At 40.3% G+C, this 14,234-nt stretch overlaps 2 protein-coding genes across 3 annotated transcripts; both read left to right on the top strand.

Moving 5' to 3' along the window:
* The first annotated feature begins 234 nt into the window (after positions 1-234).
* catip (ciliogenesis associated TTC17 interacting protein) lies at positions 235-4,924 on the top strand. The gene is made up of 10 exons (XM_034613331.1): positions 235-322; positions 520-705; positions 942-1,127; positions 2,594-2,649; positions 2,755-2,841; positions 3,135-3,302; positions 3,385-3,509; positions 3,794-3,870; positions 4,339-4,406; positions 4,521-4,924. The coding sequence occupies exons 2-10, from the start codon at positions 588-590 to the stop codon at positions 4,707-4,709; spliced, it is 1,074 nt and encodes a 357-aa protein (XP_034469222.1). The 5' UTR covers positions 235-322; positions 520-587; the 3' UTR covers positions 4,710-4,924.
* A 780-nt stretch (positions 4,925-5,704) lies between these two features.
* casp8 (caspase 8, apoptosis-related cysteine peptidase) lies at positions 5,705-13,902 on the top strand. Of its 2 annotated transcripts, none has more exons than XM_034613329.1 (12): positions 5,705-5,893; positions 7,415-7,574; positions 8,663-8,838; positions 8,981-9,086; positions 9,891-10,020; positions 10,110-10,165; positions 10,265-10,322; positions 10,478-10,542; positions 10,648-10,759; positions 10,899-11,026; positions 11,860-12,251; positions 13,056-13,902. In XM_034613329.1, the coding sequence occupies exons 2-12, from the start codon at positions 7,467-7,469 to the stop codon at positions 13,189-13,191; spliced, it is 1,467 nt and encodes a 488-aa protein (XP_034469220.1). In that variant the 5' UTR covers positions 5,705-5,893; positions 7,415-7,466; the 3' UTR covers positions 13,192-13,902. The 2 variants fall into 2 exon arrangements, with proteins under 2 accessions (XP_034469220.1, XP_034469221.1); XM_034613330.1 differs by having other exon boundaries at positions 5,710-5,878.
* Positions 13,903-14,234: the final 332 nt, after the last annotated feature.

Here is a 14,234-nt window from a genome sequence, read left to right as displayed (position 1 = left end):
TTAACTCGATTTACATCAAATATTCACCGTGTTGTCTAAACTTGATGGAGTTGACCGAAATGCGTGATTAGTGGGCGTGGGTCCAGCGCCGCGTGACGGACGCAGGAAGTGTTTTTCCTTCCCGCGATGCACAAAACGCACGCAACATGGAGCCGTTTCGCCGGGTCCCTGTTCGCCCCCCCCATATGCTCGGGCCCGCACAGTGCTGATCGCAGCTCTAGTTCAATTATTGTTTTTGTCACGACTAACTTTGTTCCTGTGATGTAAATAGACTTCCACTCTCTGTCGATGGGAGAGGAGTTTCGTGGCATGATGTGAACAGGTATTACGGTAATTTACTTCCAGATTCGACCGCGCACGTACAACCGTCTCTATGGTACTGCAGCGTCGTTGTCATGACTACTGGAACCCGCTCGTCTTCTATTTCGTACCCGACGAGGCTGTAGAAACAAGTCCCGACGATAAAAACAACTAAAGATGATCAAAACAAGCTCAGTGTCTCAACTGTCCTTCTCTTAGGGCTGATCCAGACACACTGGGACTTGTTTGACGTCCTGGATTATCTGCCTGAGGTGAAGGCACAAACAATGGAAGCCTCGCTGGAGGATAAGACTCCTGCAGGAGCTTTAACTGTGAGGCAAGGACCAAGTCATGGAGAAGAGCTGAAAGCCTCTGATGAAGCCATCACGTTCATGTCCAGCATTGGTGAGAGGGTTTTCAGTTTATTTCCTGTGATGAGTCTGGAGCCTCAACAGTAAACAGAACCTGTCTATGTCTGAGAGTCAGCACCACCTGGTTTTGACACATCAGCCACATAGAGTTTGTACATGTCATGCGAGCAAAGATCAGAAATGAGATTTGTCGTCTTTGCCATTTCCTATTGTAAAAGCTGCCCACTGTGGCTTTATTCTCCAACCTAATGATCCCTCTGTCCCCTGCAGAGCCGGTGGAGCTGCTGAGGTGTGTGTTTGCAGACTCTCTGGTGACTGTGTCAGAGGGCGGCAGGCAGGTGGGGAGCTTCAGTGTGACTTTGGAGTTTGCCCGCAGGATCCAGCAGCCCTGTGTGCTGCTGCATGCTCAGAGCCAGGGAGCCATCGACGACTCCCCCTGCGGAACAACAGTGACAGGTGACGGGGGAAGGCAGGGGCCACTCCTGATCTCCGTTGTTTTGTCGTTTTCTACACATGTATGGTGGCCCAGAGAGCTCAACGCACTGAAATTTAAGAAAACACATGCAATTAGAAAAAAAACTGGTGCAAATTAAGAAAACCACCTCATCCATTTGACAACACATTTGTAAAGTTGTTGAAGTCTGCTACTTTTCAGTGGTGGTGGAACTTCACAAAGCCTTGAACTACAACCAGGTTCATCACTTTTTGTGGGTCCCCTGGAAACATTTACATTGTCGCTTTCGCAATTTGCAGCGCGTTTCTGTATTTGCCTGTGTTGTGACTTTTTGCAGCGCATGTGTCATCACATGGATGACGTTGTTTTCTTAATTTGCCCGTGTTTTCCTAATTTGTAGTGTGTTGAGGTCTCTCGGCCAACTACACTGTCGGTACATTCATATCCTTTGCTCTGTCTTCATTGACAGAGTAAACTTCCATCTAGAGGACACGTAGCTGCACTTTTAACCCCATTGACTCTGATCCAGTTGATATTCTCAATGACTGTGTCCGGGATATAAAATGATGGAAGGCTCAAAATTTCTCACAGTTAAATATTGGCAAGAGTGAGGAAATGATTGGCCCTGACATTGTCACTACTTACACATCGCAACACCTGTGTTTTCTATTCCAAAACATTGGGTACAAATGTAAAAACCAACACAGTTGTCCAGTCGTGTTTTTTGCAGCTCAGGAAACTCTCTAACGTCAGCATGTTTTTATCCAGAAGAAGCGCAATTGTCATTCATGCTTTAATTTTATAATAAAATAAATTACAATTCATCCAAAACGCAGCAACCAGACTTCTCACGAAATCTAGTAAAAGGGAGCACACTATTCCGATTTTAGCTTCTCTTCATTGGCTTCCAGTAAATTTTGGAGTTGATTTTAAGATTTTATTTCTGACTTTTAAGGCCAGTTCTGGACTTGCTCCTTAGTACATTTCAGATCTTTTAATACCATATGTGCAGACGGTAGCCTGAGGTCCTCGCTGAAGGCCCTATTCACCATCACTGAGGACCAAAGGTGACTGGGCCTTTTCTGTCAGGGCTCCCACTCTTTGGAACAACCTCCCAGAGGAGATCAGTCCGGCAAACTCCTCATCCTCTTTTAAATCTCTCTTAAAGACACGTATTTAGAGGTGTGCTTTCCCAGGATTGAATTCTGAATTCACCTGTTTTTAAATTCATCTGACCTTGCCAATTATTTGAATCATTTAACAATGTTTTATTTGATCTTGTTTTTACTCTTTTCTCATCTAAAGCATTTTTGTTGTTGTATTTCAGCTGTAATGTTGTGCGATCTTCAAATGGCTTTTAACTGTTTCCTATTGTTTGCCAACAATTTTTTTTTTATTATAACGAGCCTTGTAACTGTGTTTTGAAAGGGGCTACATAAATAACGTTTTATTATTGACAATTTTTAAGCCTACCTGAATACAAACCTGGAGGTGCTGGAGGAAGATTACCACGAGTATGTCAAGGTAAGTCATTGCGGGCTTTCAGCTACACACCTTCATCAGCTGAAAACGTTGTGCCCTTGTCTGTCTAACATTGTTGTGCCACATCTCTCTGGTTTCATTTTTCAGCTTGAAGGCCACACTTTGGAGAAGAGGTGTCACATGGTGCAGCATGATGGGCAGATGATGATTAATAAAGTTACCACTGTAGGAGAGGTGAGAGAGGAATGTCTAGAGTGAGCGTTAACAGCCTTAAAATCCTGACAAAAATAACAAATACATTCTATCAGCCCAAGACCTATAGTAAACATTAGTATTTTGAAAAGGTGCTTTACTGTATTATGGCTTTTGTCGTAAAACCTTAGACAACAAAGCGGCTTCCATTTAGCAAAACTGCGATCGAATGACTGTTTAAAACAACAATAACTCCGATATTGTTGCGATTTGACTCTTGTTTCTCTCAATACTACTCTACCATCCATCCTTTTTGTGTGTGAACGTGCGTACAGGAGGTGACGAGGGAGAGTGTCTCTTATCCCACATCTGTCCTAAGAGGGCTGGTAACTGAGGGCTCCACCCTGCTGCTGATGCGCCTGATCGCTCTGAGGAAGACGGTGCCCCAGAACATGACCTTCATCTCCTTGAACCAAGATTTACACATGTTCCACATCACCCTTGTAAGTGTTTATAAGATTTTCTTGTTCTTGTCAATGACTCCTACGAAAAGTGAACTCTGATTATACGTGTGTCTGTGTTTAGAGTGAGCTGGGTGTGAAGCAGCTGGACATCGGGGGTGAGACAGTGGAGGTGTTTGGGATGGAGAGGACTATTCACTCTGTGGAGGAAAGCCCCGCCACCTGGCAGTGCTACTTCCTGGAGGACGGGTAGGTTCAATGACAGCCTCTTAAGGTTCTTAAACTTCGTAGACACGGCCCACCACAGTGCCCACCCACTGTCTCACTGCTCAACACAGTGGATCAAGTAGGCTACGACTGTTGATTTGACACTATTTCAATTCTTTTAGTGTTTGCAAGTCAACCGCTGATTAGGCCCACATGATAACTAATGGAAACATTTTGTTACCTGATTTTTTAAATGACGATGCATGCATTAAAAAAAAAAAAGAAACTGTAAATGCTACTTGATGAATTCATTTTTTTCTGATCAGGCACTTGGCCAGTAGAGTGCACGTGGGATCACCCGTCACTGTAAGGCTTCTGCATCTGCCATCACAGCCAGAAAAAGGTAATTACTGATTCTCTAATGAAAGTCAGTGATGATTTAGTTTCAGGTTTAGGTTAGGGTTATCATTTTGTATTCATCAAAGGGAACAGTGTGAGCTGTTAGTGTTGCTGGGAAGGATTGCAACCCTTGGTAATGGTTTATATAAAAAACACTGATATTGTTGCGTAAGTGGATGAAATGAGTCTGTGATGCTGTGCTGAAGAAACTAGTGGTGACTAACACATACGTCCATTATCCACACATACGCACACACACATTTGAAGGGACCGAGGAAGCGAAAAAAGGGAGAAGGAAATGGCCTCCTTGTCGACTTTTTCTTTTTTCTCCTTTTTATCTTAATTGCTTATCCAGAGAAAGTGTCTGATGTCTCCGTCTGTTCTCTTCCTCACACTGATAATGACTAACTGTTCCTCGGACCCCCACTCAGTGACTGATCGTGTGTGTGTGTGTTTTTTTTTTTATTTTTAGGTTTTGAGAAAATCCCCCTTGTTTGGGAAGAAGACATGGAGATGTGGTCTAAGTTCCTGGACAGAAAGGTGAGAGTGGATTTAAATGTACTTAGACAGTAGCTGAATAATCAGGTCTCTCACACATCTCCTCCTATTCAATAAAACAGAATGTGAATGTGTGTGAATGTCTCCCTGTGGCAGGAGGAACTGAAGGCGGACCACGGCTCGTACCTTAGAAAGCACCCAGAGATCCGTGCTATCATATCTGACTTCCTGCAGCTTTTGTTGCTGAGGAAACCAGATGACGTCTTCCGATTTGCCAAAGACTACTTCCTCCCGTTCGCTTCCCAGCAACCTCCAGACTCAAACCTGAAAGCCTCATCGTCCTGAAGGCACACTCAAGGGCTCACAAGATCAAAACTGTATTTCATAACTTGCTGTTAATTTATCACTTTTGCTTTTTCTTTTCTTCAGAGTGATCGACGTCTAGGTGGTTATAAAGGAAATATGGTTGAAATGAACAATTACCTTTTAAACATGAGACTTCAAAAAAAGAAAGAAAATTGAATTAAAATTAATTATGAATAAAGTGGGTTTGTTTCAAAGTGTCTGTAGTTTGGTTTTTCTCATGGACGTGCATTGCAGAGGGATAAAGTTAGACTTTAGTTGCCACATTGAAGAAATGTTTTATCATTATTGTAGCTGCATGAATATGAATAGCCAAATAGTTGCTAGTTCGACCAAATTAGATAGCAATATCATCCAGTCATAAAAGATTCAAGATAATGATGCAGATTGATGCCCCCTGCCCCTAATCATGTGACACTGTCCAAACTGACGCACGTGTTCTGACTTAGACTCTATATTTTCATTTTAAGAGGTTTATTTTCAAATTTGAATATTGTGGTTCGCAATCGGATAGATGACAGTGCTAAGCTCAAGGTGCCAAATCATCTTACTGCTTAAACTAGTTTACAGCAAACTATATATATACTATATATAGCCTATCTGCACTTATGTGTTAACTTACACTGGCAACGAGGGTGGGGGGGTGTTACCTTTTTTTCAGGCTAGAGCAAAGTCCCCTCAAACTGTCTGTTCAAGTAAAGTTACATTACTTGTAAAGTCAGGGCAAAGTCAGTCTGCTTAGAAAATAAACGCACAAAATGTGAATGTTTGTTACATAAGACAGTTGTGCTATAACCTTCTCCACATGTGTCAAACTGGAGTTGTAGGCCAGTCATTTCCACTGTGCTAATTCCAACTGTGACTGGGAGATAAACGCTTGTTGATACAATTTGAGTTTTGTATTTGAAATGCCTCTGAATATTCATTTCCCGTAAACAAGGCGTTTATTTTGAAGGAAAGCGGGAAACGACTGACAGTAACAGGAGAATTCTACTTCCGCTGAAAGTGAAACCCCAGAAAACATCTAGAAGGAACGCGCCGGGAAACTCCAAGTAAAACTTTAGTGAAAAGTTGACTTTTGTCGAACTGCAGAAGACGAAGTGTTTCTCTCTGTGAAGGTGAAGTGACGGAGACAGACGAGGCCTCAGCGAATACGTTTCAACTTCGTAAGTCCCCGAACTGTTTGTTGACTTTGCCTGTAGTTTGAGAAGTTAATTCAAAGTTACACTGTTGCCTGTGCAGCGCTGAGGAAGCTCAACTGGTTTAATGCAACAACACCCTCACTATTCCGCCGCCCAGGCTCGAGACAGACAAACAAAACAACTTTAGACTTTTAAAAAGTTTCCATGTCGTGAGATCGGACGTCACACCCGTGTGACACGTTGATTCAGCTTTACGTGACGTCACTGGTGATCAGAAGAAGACCACCATGATCCTGAAGAGTTGTTATATAAAACTAGTGCAGGTTAGTTTCGTAATATTCATAAGAATATATATAAAAACTGTTGAGATCAAAATGTGAGAAGAAAAATGTGAAAATGGAGAATTATAATAATTTCATTTATATAGCAGTACAAAGTGCTTCACATTAAGAAACAAATGTTGGAAATACAGACGGATGTACATAAATAATAATGCCATAATTAAAATAATACCTGATATTTAAAAGATGCAAATGTATCCCTACTCAGGGGTATTCAATTAAAATCCAAAGAGGTCCAGTGAGAGAGAATTTCCTCAAGCAAAGGTCTGAAACATCATAATGTCTAACATGCGTCATGATTCAGTGCCATATATTTTGAAGTAGCCTGGTAGTTGTATCAATGTCTGTATGAAGTCAAAAACTAAAACTAAAATAAAGAAAGTACAATTCAATAGTATGTCAACAATCTTTATTATAAATTTTCACATTGAACTGGAGGGTACTCTGATAATAAAACAAATGTTATTTTTCGTTTCAAGTAAAATAAGGTTTGCATTTAAAAACAGTATAAAGAGCTTTTGAAAAAGGCATCTTAAAATAAAGTAAAATAGAAACTCTCCGTCAAAATCTAATAATGGGTCTGGGTCCGGACCGCCTATTTGTGCCCTATGCACTACAGTATCATATAAATTAAAACGCTCAGTCAACTATTGTGTCATGCTATGACAACATCCAACAGTTTTCTGCCTGACTAGTCCACTGTAGAGGTGCTATTTAGTGTTATTTGAATGTTATTCTTATATCCGTTGGTATATTTACTTTATTAAAGCGACACTATGCAACTTTTAAACCTTAAAATAGAAGCTTCTAAATTAGTTTGATGTTACACTGACTTGGATTAGGGAGAATGGAGCCTTTTTCATTCCTCCTCCTCACCCTGAACACCTGTTGCTGCACCATGTATTTTTGGTGAGCGGGTACGATCGCCTGTAAGAATTGTGTAATTGACTGACTGTCACATCTTAAAGGTGGTGTTTTTATCTTTTTATCTTATTTGTTGAAATCGTCTTCACGTCCCAATAGCCATCAATCAATAAAATCGTCTGAGAAAATAAACAGAAAAAAAGCCAGAGCCTGTGGCACCACAGGACTGTAATAAACACGACCAAGAATGAAATGGTTGGTCAACGTACCCGTCTGTCATTAACCAACCTGTCAGCCAACCAACCAACCTCTTGCTTATTTTCTTCTGTCTTCCCGACAGCACTGACCTTTGAGCAGAGCACCGGTCCTGTGTGGGTGGGAGTGGGCCTGTGATGGATAGACTGAAGCTGTTCCGCATAGACGAGGACCTGGACTCCTCTGAGGTGGCAGCACTCTGCTTCCTGTGTCTTGATGTTGTCAACAAGAAACGCCTGGAGGGGGTGAGCACCACACATCTCATACTGTTGCCTTTGCACTTGTCTGAAGGACAGGGTAGGGAATCTATATCAGAACCAGTTTTTGTTTTAATCCTCTTTACATCCTGATAGTAATGATTAAATATAAAGCTCTAACAACACAATGAAAAAGAAAAAGTCATAAAAGTCACATTTGTCTTGGATGACATGATTGGATGGCCGACCTACCTAGAAATCAGGCAATATGAGCCTTTCACAGACGAATAAGCGTCAGTGTTCATGTTTGCCACTATGCGATAGGAAAAACTATCATTGTACAGAATAAACAGTGCAGAATAGATGTACATACATGTTTATATTGGAAAATCCAAAATTATGTTTATTTTCTTAATTGAAGTTGTACATATTTGTGTTTTCTTTTATTTAATGTATTTACTATTAGTATTTTTATTTATAAAAATGGCCTGTGGTAATGCTCCGGAGCCTACTCTATTATTATTCCTTGTCATGAGTTAGCCGCCCTCAAACAGTTCTTTTATGTGGTTTTTTTTATTGTTTGTGTGCTGGATGTTGTTTGGAGAGCTTTTTATAAACAGTCTATGGTGCAGAGTGAACTTTGTGTTACACGTGTGCAGTTTATATACAAGTTTGATGGATTTACTGAACTGCTGTTGTTTTTTCATACATTGCATGTCAGCTATTTCAGAGGTTAGTTAGTTAAATGTTCACAATAAAAGCTCTGTAATTCAGCTCGATCTGAAGCATTGCAGCAACAAAATTAATCTTGTGCTTTTACTTTGAAGACAACTTGCCAACCAGGAGGTGAGACCCCCACCTCCACTGACTGCTACAGTGCTTTTTCTAAAAAGTCAGATTGTTACCATAGAGACATTTTACTTACATCCTCCAAAATATTGTTTTATTTTTCCCATTTTCTTTTAACATCTATCTGTCTTAATAATCTATTTTTTTTTTGGTGACTCTTTTAGTAGACAGACTTTCTCTCATTTGTTAACATTGATTGGTTTTGCACCCTGTCCCACTTCAATGTTGATCCTCTCAAAATGTTGTTAACTGTTGTTTTGTCTGATTCTCGGTTTGATCTTATACAGATCAAGGATGCAAGAGACCTGTTCTCGAGACTAGAAGAAAGGGGTGTGCTGGAAAACAGTTTTTTCCTTTCTCAGCTGCTCCGAACTATCCGTCGAACAGATCTCCTCAGCTACCTGGAGACAGACAGCAGGCGACCAGAGGAAACGGATGCAAGTCCCACCCTGTCGGCTTACAGGTAAAAGCAGTACGAATTTTACAACCACTGGAAGAGGTGAGGATATGGCTCCATTACACTTCAGTCGGTATTAGTCCCAAGATCTTGAGTGTTTTGTTGTCTGTCTCTTCCCTCTTTTTCATTCATCGTTTCTTTCTGTCAGGGTGATGCTGTACAACATATATGACGACATGACTAAGGAGAATCTTGAGAAGATGAAGTTTCTGTTGAGAGACAAGCTATGCAGAAGACAAACAGAGGCCAGCGATGTGAGAACACACCCACCACCACTGCCGCACCCACTGTTGCATAAGAAATGATTACATGCTGATTTCACTTTGTGCTTCGGAATGAAAAATCCTCTCCACAAGATTAGGAACTAAACTTATAGTTAAATTCTCTCGACGGTAATATGCATGTCATCATGATTGCACCTCACATGAACATACATAAAGTACATAATGTATGACGTCATTATTCCAAAGTGCATTGTAAACTGCAATTTAAGTGAAATCTCGTTTCGTCTTTTTGTTTTTATCAGTCAACAACATATTATCCGTGTAAACTTTTTTAACTCTGCTCAGTAAAGTTAAAACTAAAAGGTTTTTGCCAATCTTGTGCATTTTATACAGTTTTGTACGTTTCATCATAGTAAATACTGTTAAACGTATCTTTGCATACAACATATTTAGTCATGAGCTGCCAAGGGTAGTTTCCAATATGCCAAAGAGAATTATTATATTCATATGTTGTATGGAGCCATCGTATGTCTTAACATATAGTGTAACAGTTACATATCAAATTCTAATTAGATGTTATTTTATGGATGTTAATCGAATATGAACATCATTTGATTTGCTAGGATGATTTCAAAGCTGTACATAATTTATTACCGTTGTGACCTGCAGCCATTTTGCCTCAATTTCTTTGCCACGTTGTTTCTTATGTCATTATTTTTTTAAAAAATTGATCGATTGTTCTTATGCAGACATCTTTACCTCCTCTACCGCCTTCTATCACTGCACCAGCCTCTATACACACAGATACAAGAGTTTTCTTTTCCTAATTCGCAGACAGCCCTGGATTTATTCATTAAAATGGAAAATACCGGTATACTGTCAAATACAAATCTTCACGAGCTGCTCGGACCACTGCAGAAGTTGGATCAACAACTGGCCTCGACTGTACAGCAATACATAGACCGTATGAGACCCACCCACTCACACACACACAAGCATATGTGCATTTTAATGTTCATGTTGTAATTCATCAAACGATTATTCTTTTTGCAGAGATAAACCAACAGAATCAGACGAGAGTACAGCCTCATGTCAGTATGGATTACGAGGTGTGTGTGTGTGTGTGTGTGTGTAAATGTGGGGTTTATTTAACAGTCAATCCTCCAGTGAGTCAGTTTACTGAACGCTGTGACTCTTTTTGTCCACAGAGGGTCAACAACAGGTCTTTACAACCACAACTGTCCATATCTGAGTCTCAGGCCAGTTGTAAGAATGAATTACTCACAAACTTCCCATTCATTCATACACAGCCACTGAACAATGACCTCTAATTGCTCCAGCTTCAGAACTGTCCACCACCTCTATTATTTTTATCAGACACACTCAAGAGGTGTCATTTTTTAACTGTTTTTATTCTTCAGATGATGGAGACAGAATTCACTCTGATGCAGAATCAAATGAACAGCCGTCCTCTCTTCCTGACGAGGTAACCATACACACGAGCACAAATCCCTCTCATCATTCAGTCCTCTTATTTAGTGAAACATTAGCGATTATGATTCGTCTGTGTGGTCGTGCTTGTGCCCTGTAGGCTGATTACTACGCTCTGACACATAACCCTCGTGGTTTGTGTGTGGTCATCAACAATGAGAACTTCCCGGGACAACAGCTGGGAAATAGAACTGGAACTCAGGAGGATGAAAGTACGTATTTTTGTATTTGAACAGGAATTATGTATGTACTGTTGTTTAGTTCTTGATACCTAATACTTATCATGTGTGATACAATGAAAACACAAACCTGCTGGTATTCTTCAGTTTGTCTCATTTCTTTGTGATTCAGAGGCTCTGCGTTCAGTGTTCGTCCGCCTTGGCTTCACGTTTGTGATTCTGAATGACATGACTGCCGGCGCCATGCGACAGGAGCTAAAGGAGCTGGGCAAAACAAACTTTACTGATCATGATGCCTTGGTGAGTAATAGCACACACTCATTATCATCAGTGCCTACTTTACATTACATTTCATTTAGCTGATGCTTTTATCCAAAGCGACTTACAATAAGTGCATTCAACCATGAGGGTACAAAACCCAGAACAACAAGAATCAAGAAAGTACAATTTTCTTCAAGAAAGCCTACTGTTAATACTTAATTATTCATACTGTAAGGCCATGGTGTAGAAAGGCCCTTTTTGCTTTATTGGAGAGAGACAGGTGACATCAATAACACTTTCATATCTTTGCAGTAAATATGAAGTTATATCCAGCCAGTAGGCTGAAATGGTCTGGCACTTAACCTCCTGTGTCACTGCAACTATAAAATCTTAACTAGTGAACTTAAAAATTGCTGCATCTCTGTAAACAGACAGACGAACAGTTTTCTCCTTTTGTCTAAAACTCACGCTACTGCTGCACATGTGAAATGTCTGCTCTTAGATTTTTTTTTTTCCTGCGCTTGGATTTGTTTGTGCCACAAGTTTGTCAAAATTCCCCAATTACTGGAAAGCCAGGAGGTCGAGCATAAGAGGGGTAGAACACAGGGGTGAGAGCATTAATAAAAGTAGAACATGAAATCAAAAACTCCTGCTCTCACCCTGAAATCTTGAATAAAGATAGTCGAAAAGACATTTTTCTTTAAAGCATGTTTCTGTATTTATTGTAATTCCTTGCATATAAAATGATCTCATATTTGAACCCCAGCTAAGTTTTCTTATGTATCATCCTGAAACATCTCTAAAATCCAAAGTTCAATGGAGCCATACTGCCATACTGCAAACTTTAAAGACATGTTTACCTGTGCTCTCAGGTGGTTTGTGTGCTCTCCCACGGAGAAAAGGGATGTGTCTTTGGGGTTGATGAGCAGAAGGTGTCACTGCATGAACTGACAGAGCCCTTCACGAGCAGGAGAGCCCATACCCTGGTAGGGAAGCCCAAACTGTTCTTTATACAGGCGTGCCAGGGAGGTGGCTATCAGGGAGGATCCCTGCCGTGTCCCCCGACACCGACACAGGAAGAGGAGGTCAAAGAGAGTCGCCTGGAGGAAGACGCAGGCCCCATCCGTGGCGAGACGGTGCCTTGGGGCGCTGACTTCCTGCTAGGCATGGCCACCGTGCCTGAGTGCAAATCGTTTCGACACACTAGCAAAGGCTCCATCTACATCCAGGAGCTGTGCAGGCAGCTGATCCGATCAGCAGAAAGGTGAGAGAGTCCTCCACACAAAGTAAAGGATGAAGGGTTTTGGTTGAGCTTTGACTTCCATACTAATACATGTTTATTTTAAAACAGTATTTATATATGTAATATATGAACATTTTTAGCTCTGTATCAGTTTTAATGCCAATCCATAATAAAACACATGAAAATGCATTTCATGAGAGCAATCATGGGCATGTGCATACCGTAGTTAACAGGAAGCAGATTGTCCTCTCTGCAGTCGGTTGCTCAGTTGCGGAAAATATTACAAACCAGAAACGACAGTGATTTAAAGTAGGAGCAGAAAATGTAACTGGCAATAAGTGTCATGACTGCTAAGAGCCAATCAGGAAGCGAATGCAGAAGACACTCCCATCAAATGCTTTTTTAAAACTGAAACATCTTTATGTGGATGTGGATTTAGTCAGTCTGTCTTTAAAGCTTTATTAGGTGGGATCACTAGAAAGATAGTTTGTCGTTGAGTCTCAACCCGTGGAGGTTAAACATTTACATTGTGGGGATGGAGGCGCTCTGTCCTGATTCCCTCCCACTAGACGAGCATGGGCAGATGCATGAGCTATATAAGCACATGCGACAGATGACTTTCGAGCGTTATAAGGCATTTTTAGTAAGACTTTATCTTAGACTCTTTGAAATTACTTTTTATGTCTAGAGTAGTTATAGAGTCGTCAAAGCATTGTTGCGCTGTAGCTTTTTGCCATGCACTTTTAATAATAAAATGTTTGGGTACCAGTAATAAATTGTAAGACCTATAATTTGTCATGTGTTTGTCTTTGTGTTTCTGTGCAGCCGAGCGGACGATGACATACTCACTGTTCTGACACGTGTGAACAGGGACGTCAGCAAAAAAGACTATATGAACCACAAACAGATGCCGGAGCCCAAATACACTCTGACCAGGAAGCTTGTCCTCAAATTTGTGTGAGCTGACCGCAACCAAGTGCAATTCTGCGGATGTGCCAGATTCCCTCATCCGTGTATGTGTGTCTCTTTTTTGGGGGTGTTTGTATGTTAATGGTCTCTGTACTATACAGATGGTAGATGAATTTAAATCTTTTTTGTTATCCTAAGAAGCTGATATCTAGAGAGAATAAATCACTGTGGCAAATTAAAATGCTTACTGAAGTCTTTCTGTAGAAAAGTAATTTTTGTAACATAAAGTCACAATGTGGGAAGAGGTTTTATTGTCAACTTTTGCCAAAACTACATTAGTAAATGTACATTGAATGTTTTAAAAATCCTTTTTTTGTTGATGTACAAGCAACACATACTGTATTGCACTTCTGTCCATCCCGGGAGAGGGATCCCTCACTTGTGACTCTTCCTAACGTTTCTGTGTTTGTCTGCCTTGTATAGATTGTTAAGCCCTATGAGGCAAAATTGGGAATATGAGTTCTACAAATGAAGTTTTATTGATTTGATTGATTATAGAGCACAGCAACAGTTTACAAAGCCACTGTTGCAGAGTTGTGTGTAATTATAGTAATGAACTCACCTTTTATTTTTTTTCACCATTTGTGTATTTCACATTACAGCCGCTGCTGTCATAATTTACTTGTGTTATACTTTGAATCGGTGGAGGAAGTACTGAAACATTTTACTTAAAAAGTTCAAATAAAAACACAAAAATATGATCGAGAAGTACCCTGTGAACTTTTCTACTTGAGTTAAAGTAAGTACTTGCTAATAAATATACTTAAAGTATTTGCAGAGTGTATCCAATTACATCATAATGGGTGAGTCTCCTCTGGATTCATTTCAGCTTTTCCTTCTTTACCAGTGTGGCTGCTGCAGGAGGCGGGGTTTAATGTTACCTGTCTGCTCTGATTGGATCAGTGGATCAATTCCACTCTAGTTATTGATTACTTTAAAAAATATAAAGATAAAACAAATGTAAAGCATTGCATTGGAAACTCGTAATGGAGAATAAGAAAATAACTATTTGCTGATACATAGTAAAAGGGAAAA

This window comes from Hippoglossus hippoglossus, chromosome 17 (assembly GCF_009819705.1).
Source record: "Hippoglossus hippoglossus isolate fHipHip1 chromosome 17, fHipHip1.pri, whole genome shotgun sequence".
Lineage (NCBI taxonomy): Eukaryota > Metazoa > Chordata > Actinopteri > Pleuronectiformes > Pleuronectidae > Hippoglossus > Hippoglossus hippoglossus.
This window is presented reverse-complemented; position numbering and strand designations above follow the sequence as displayed.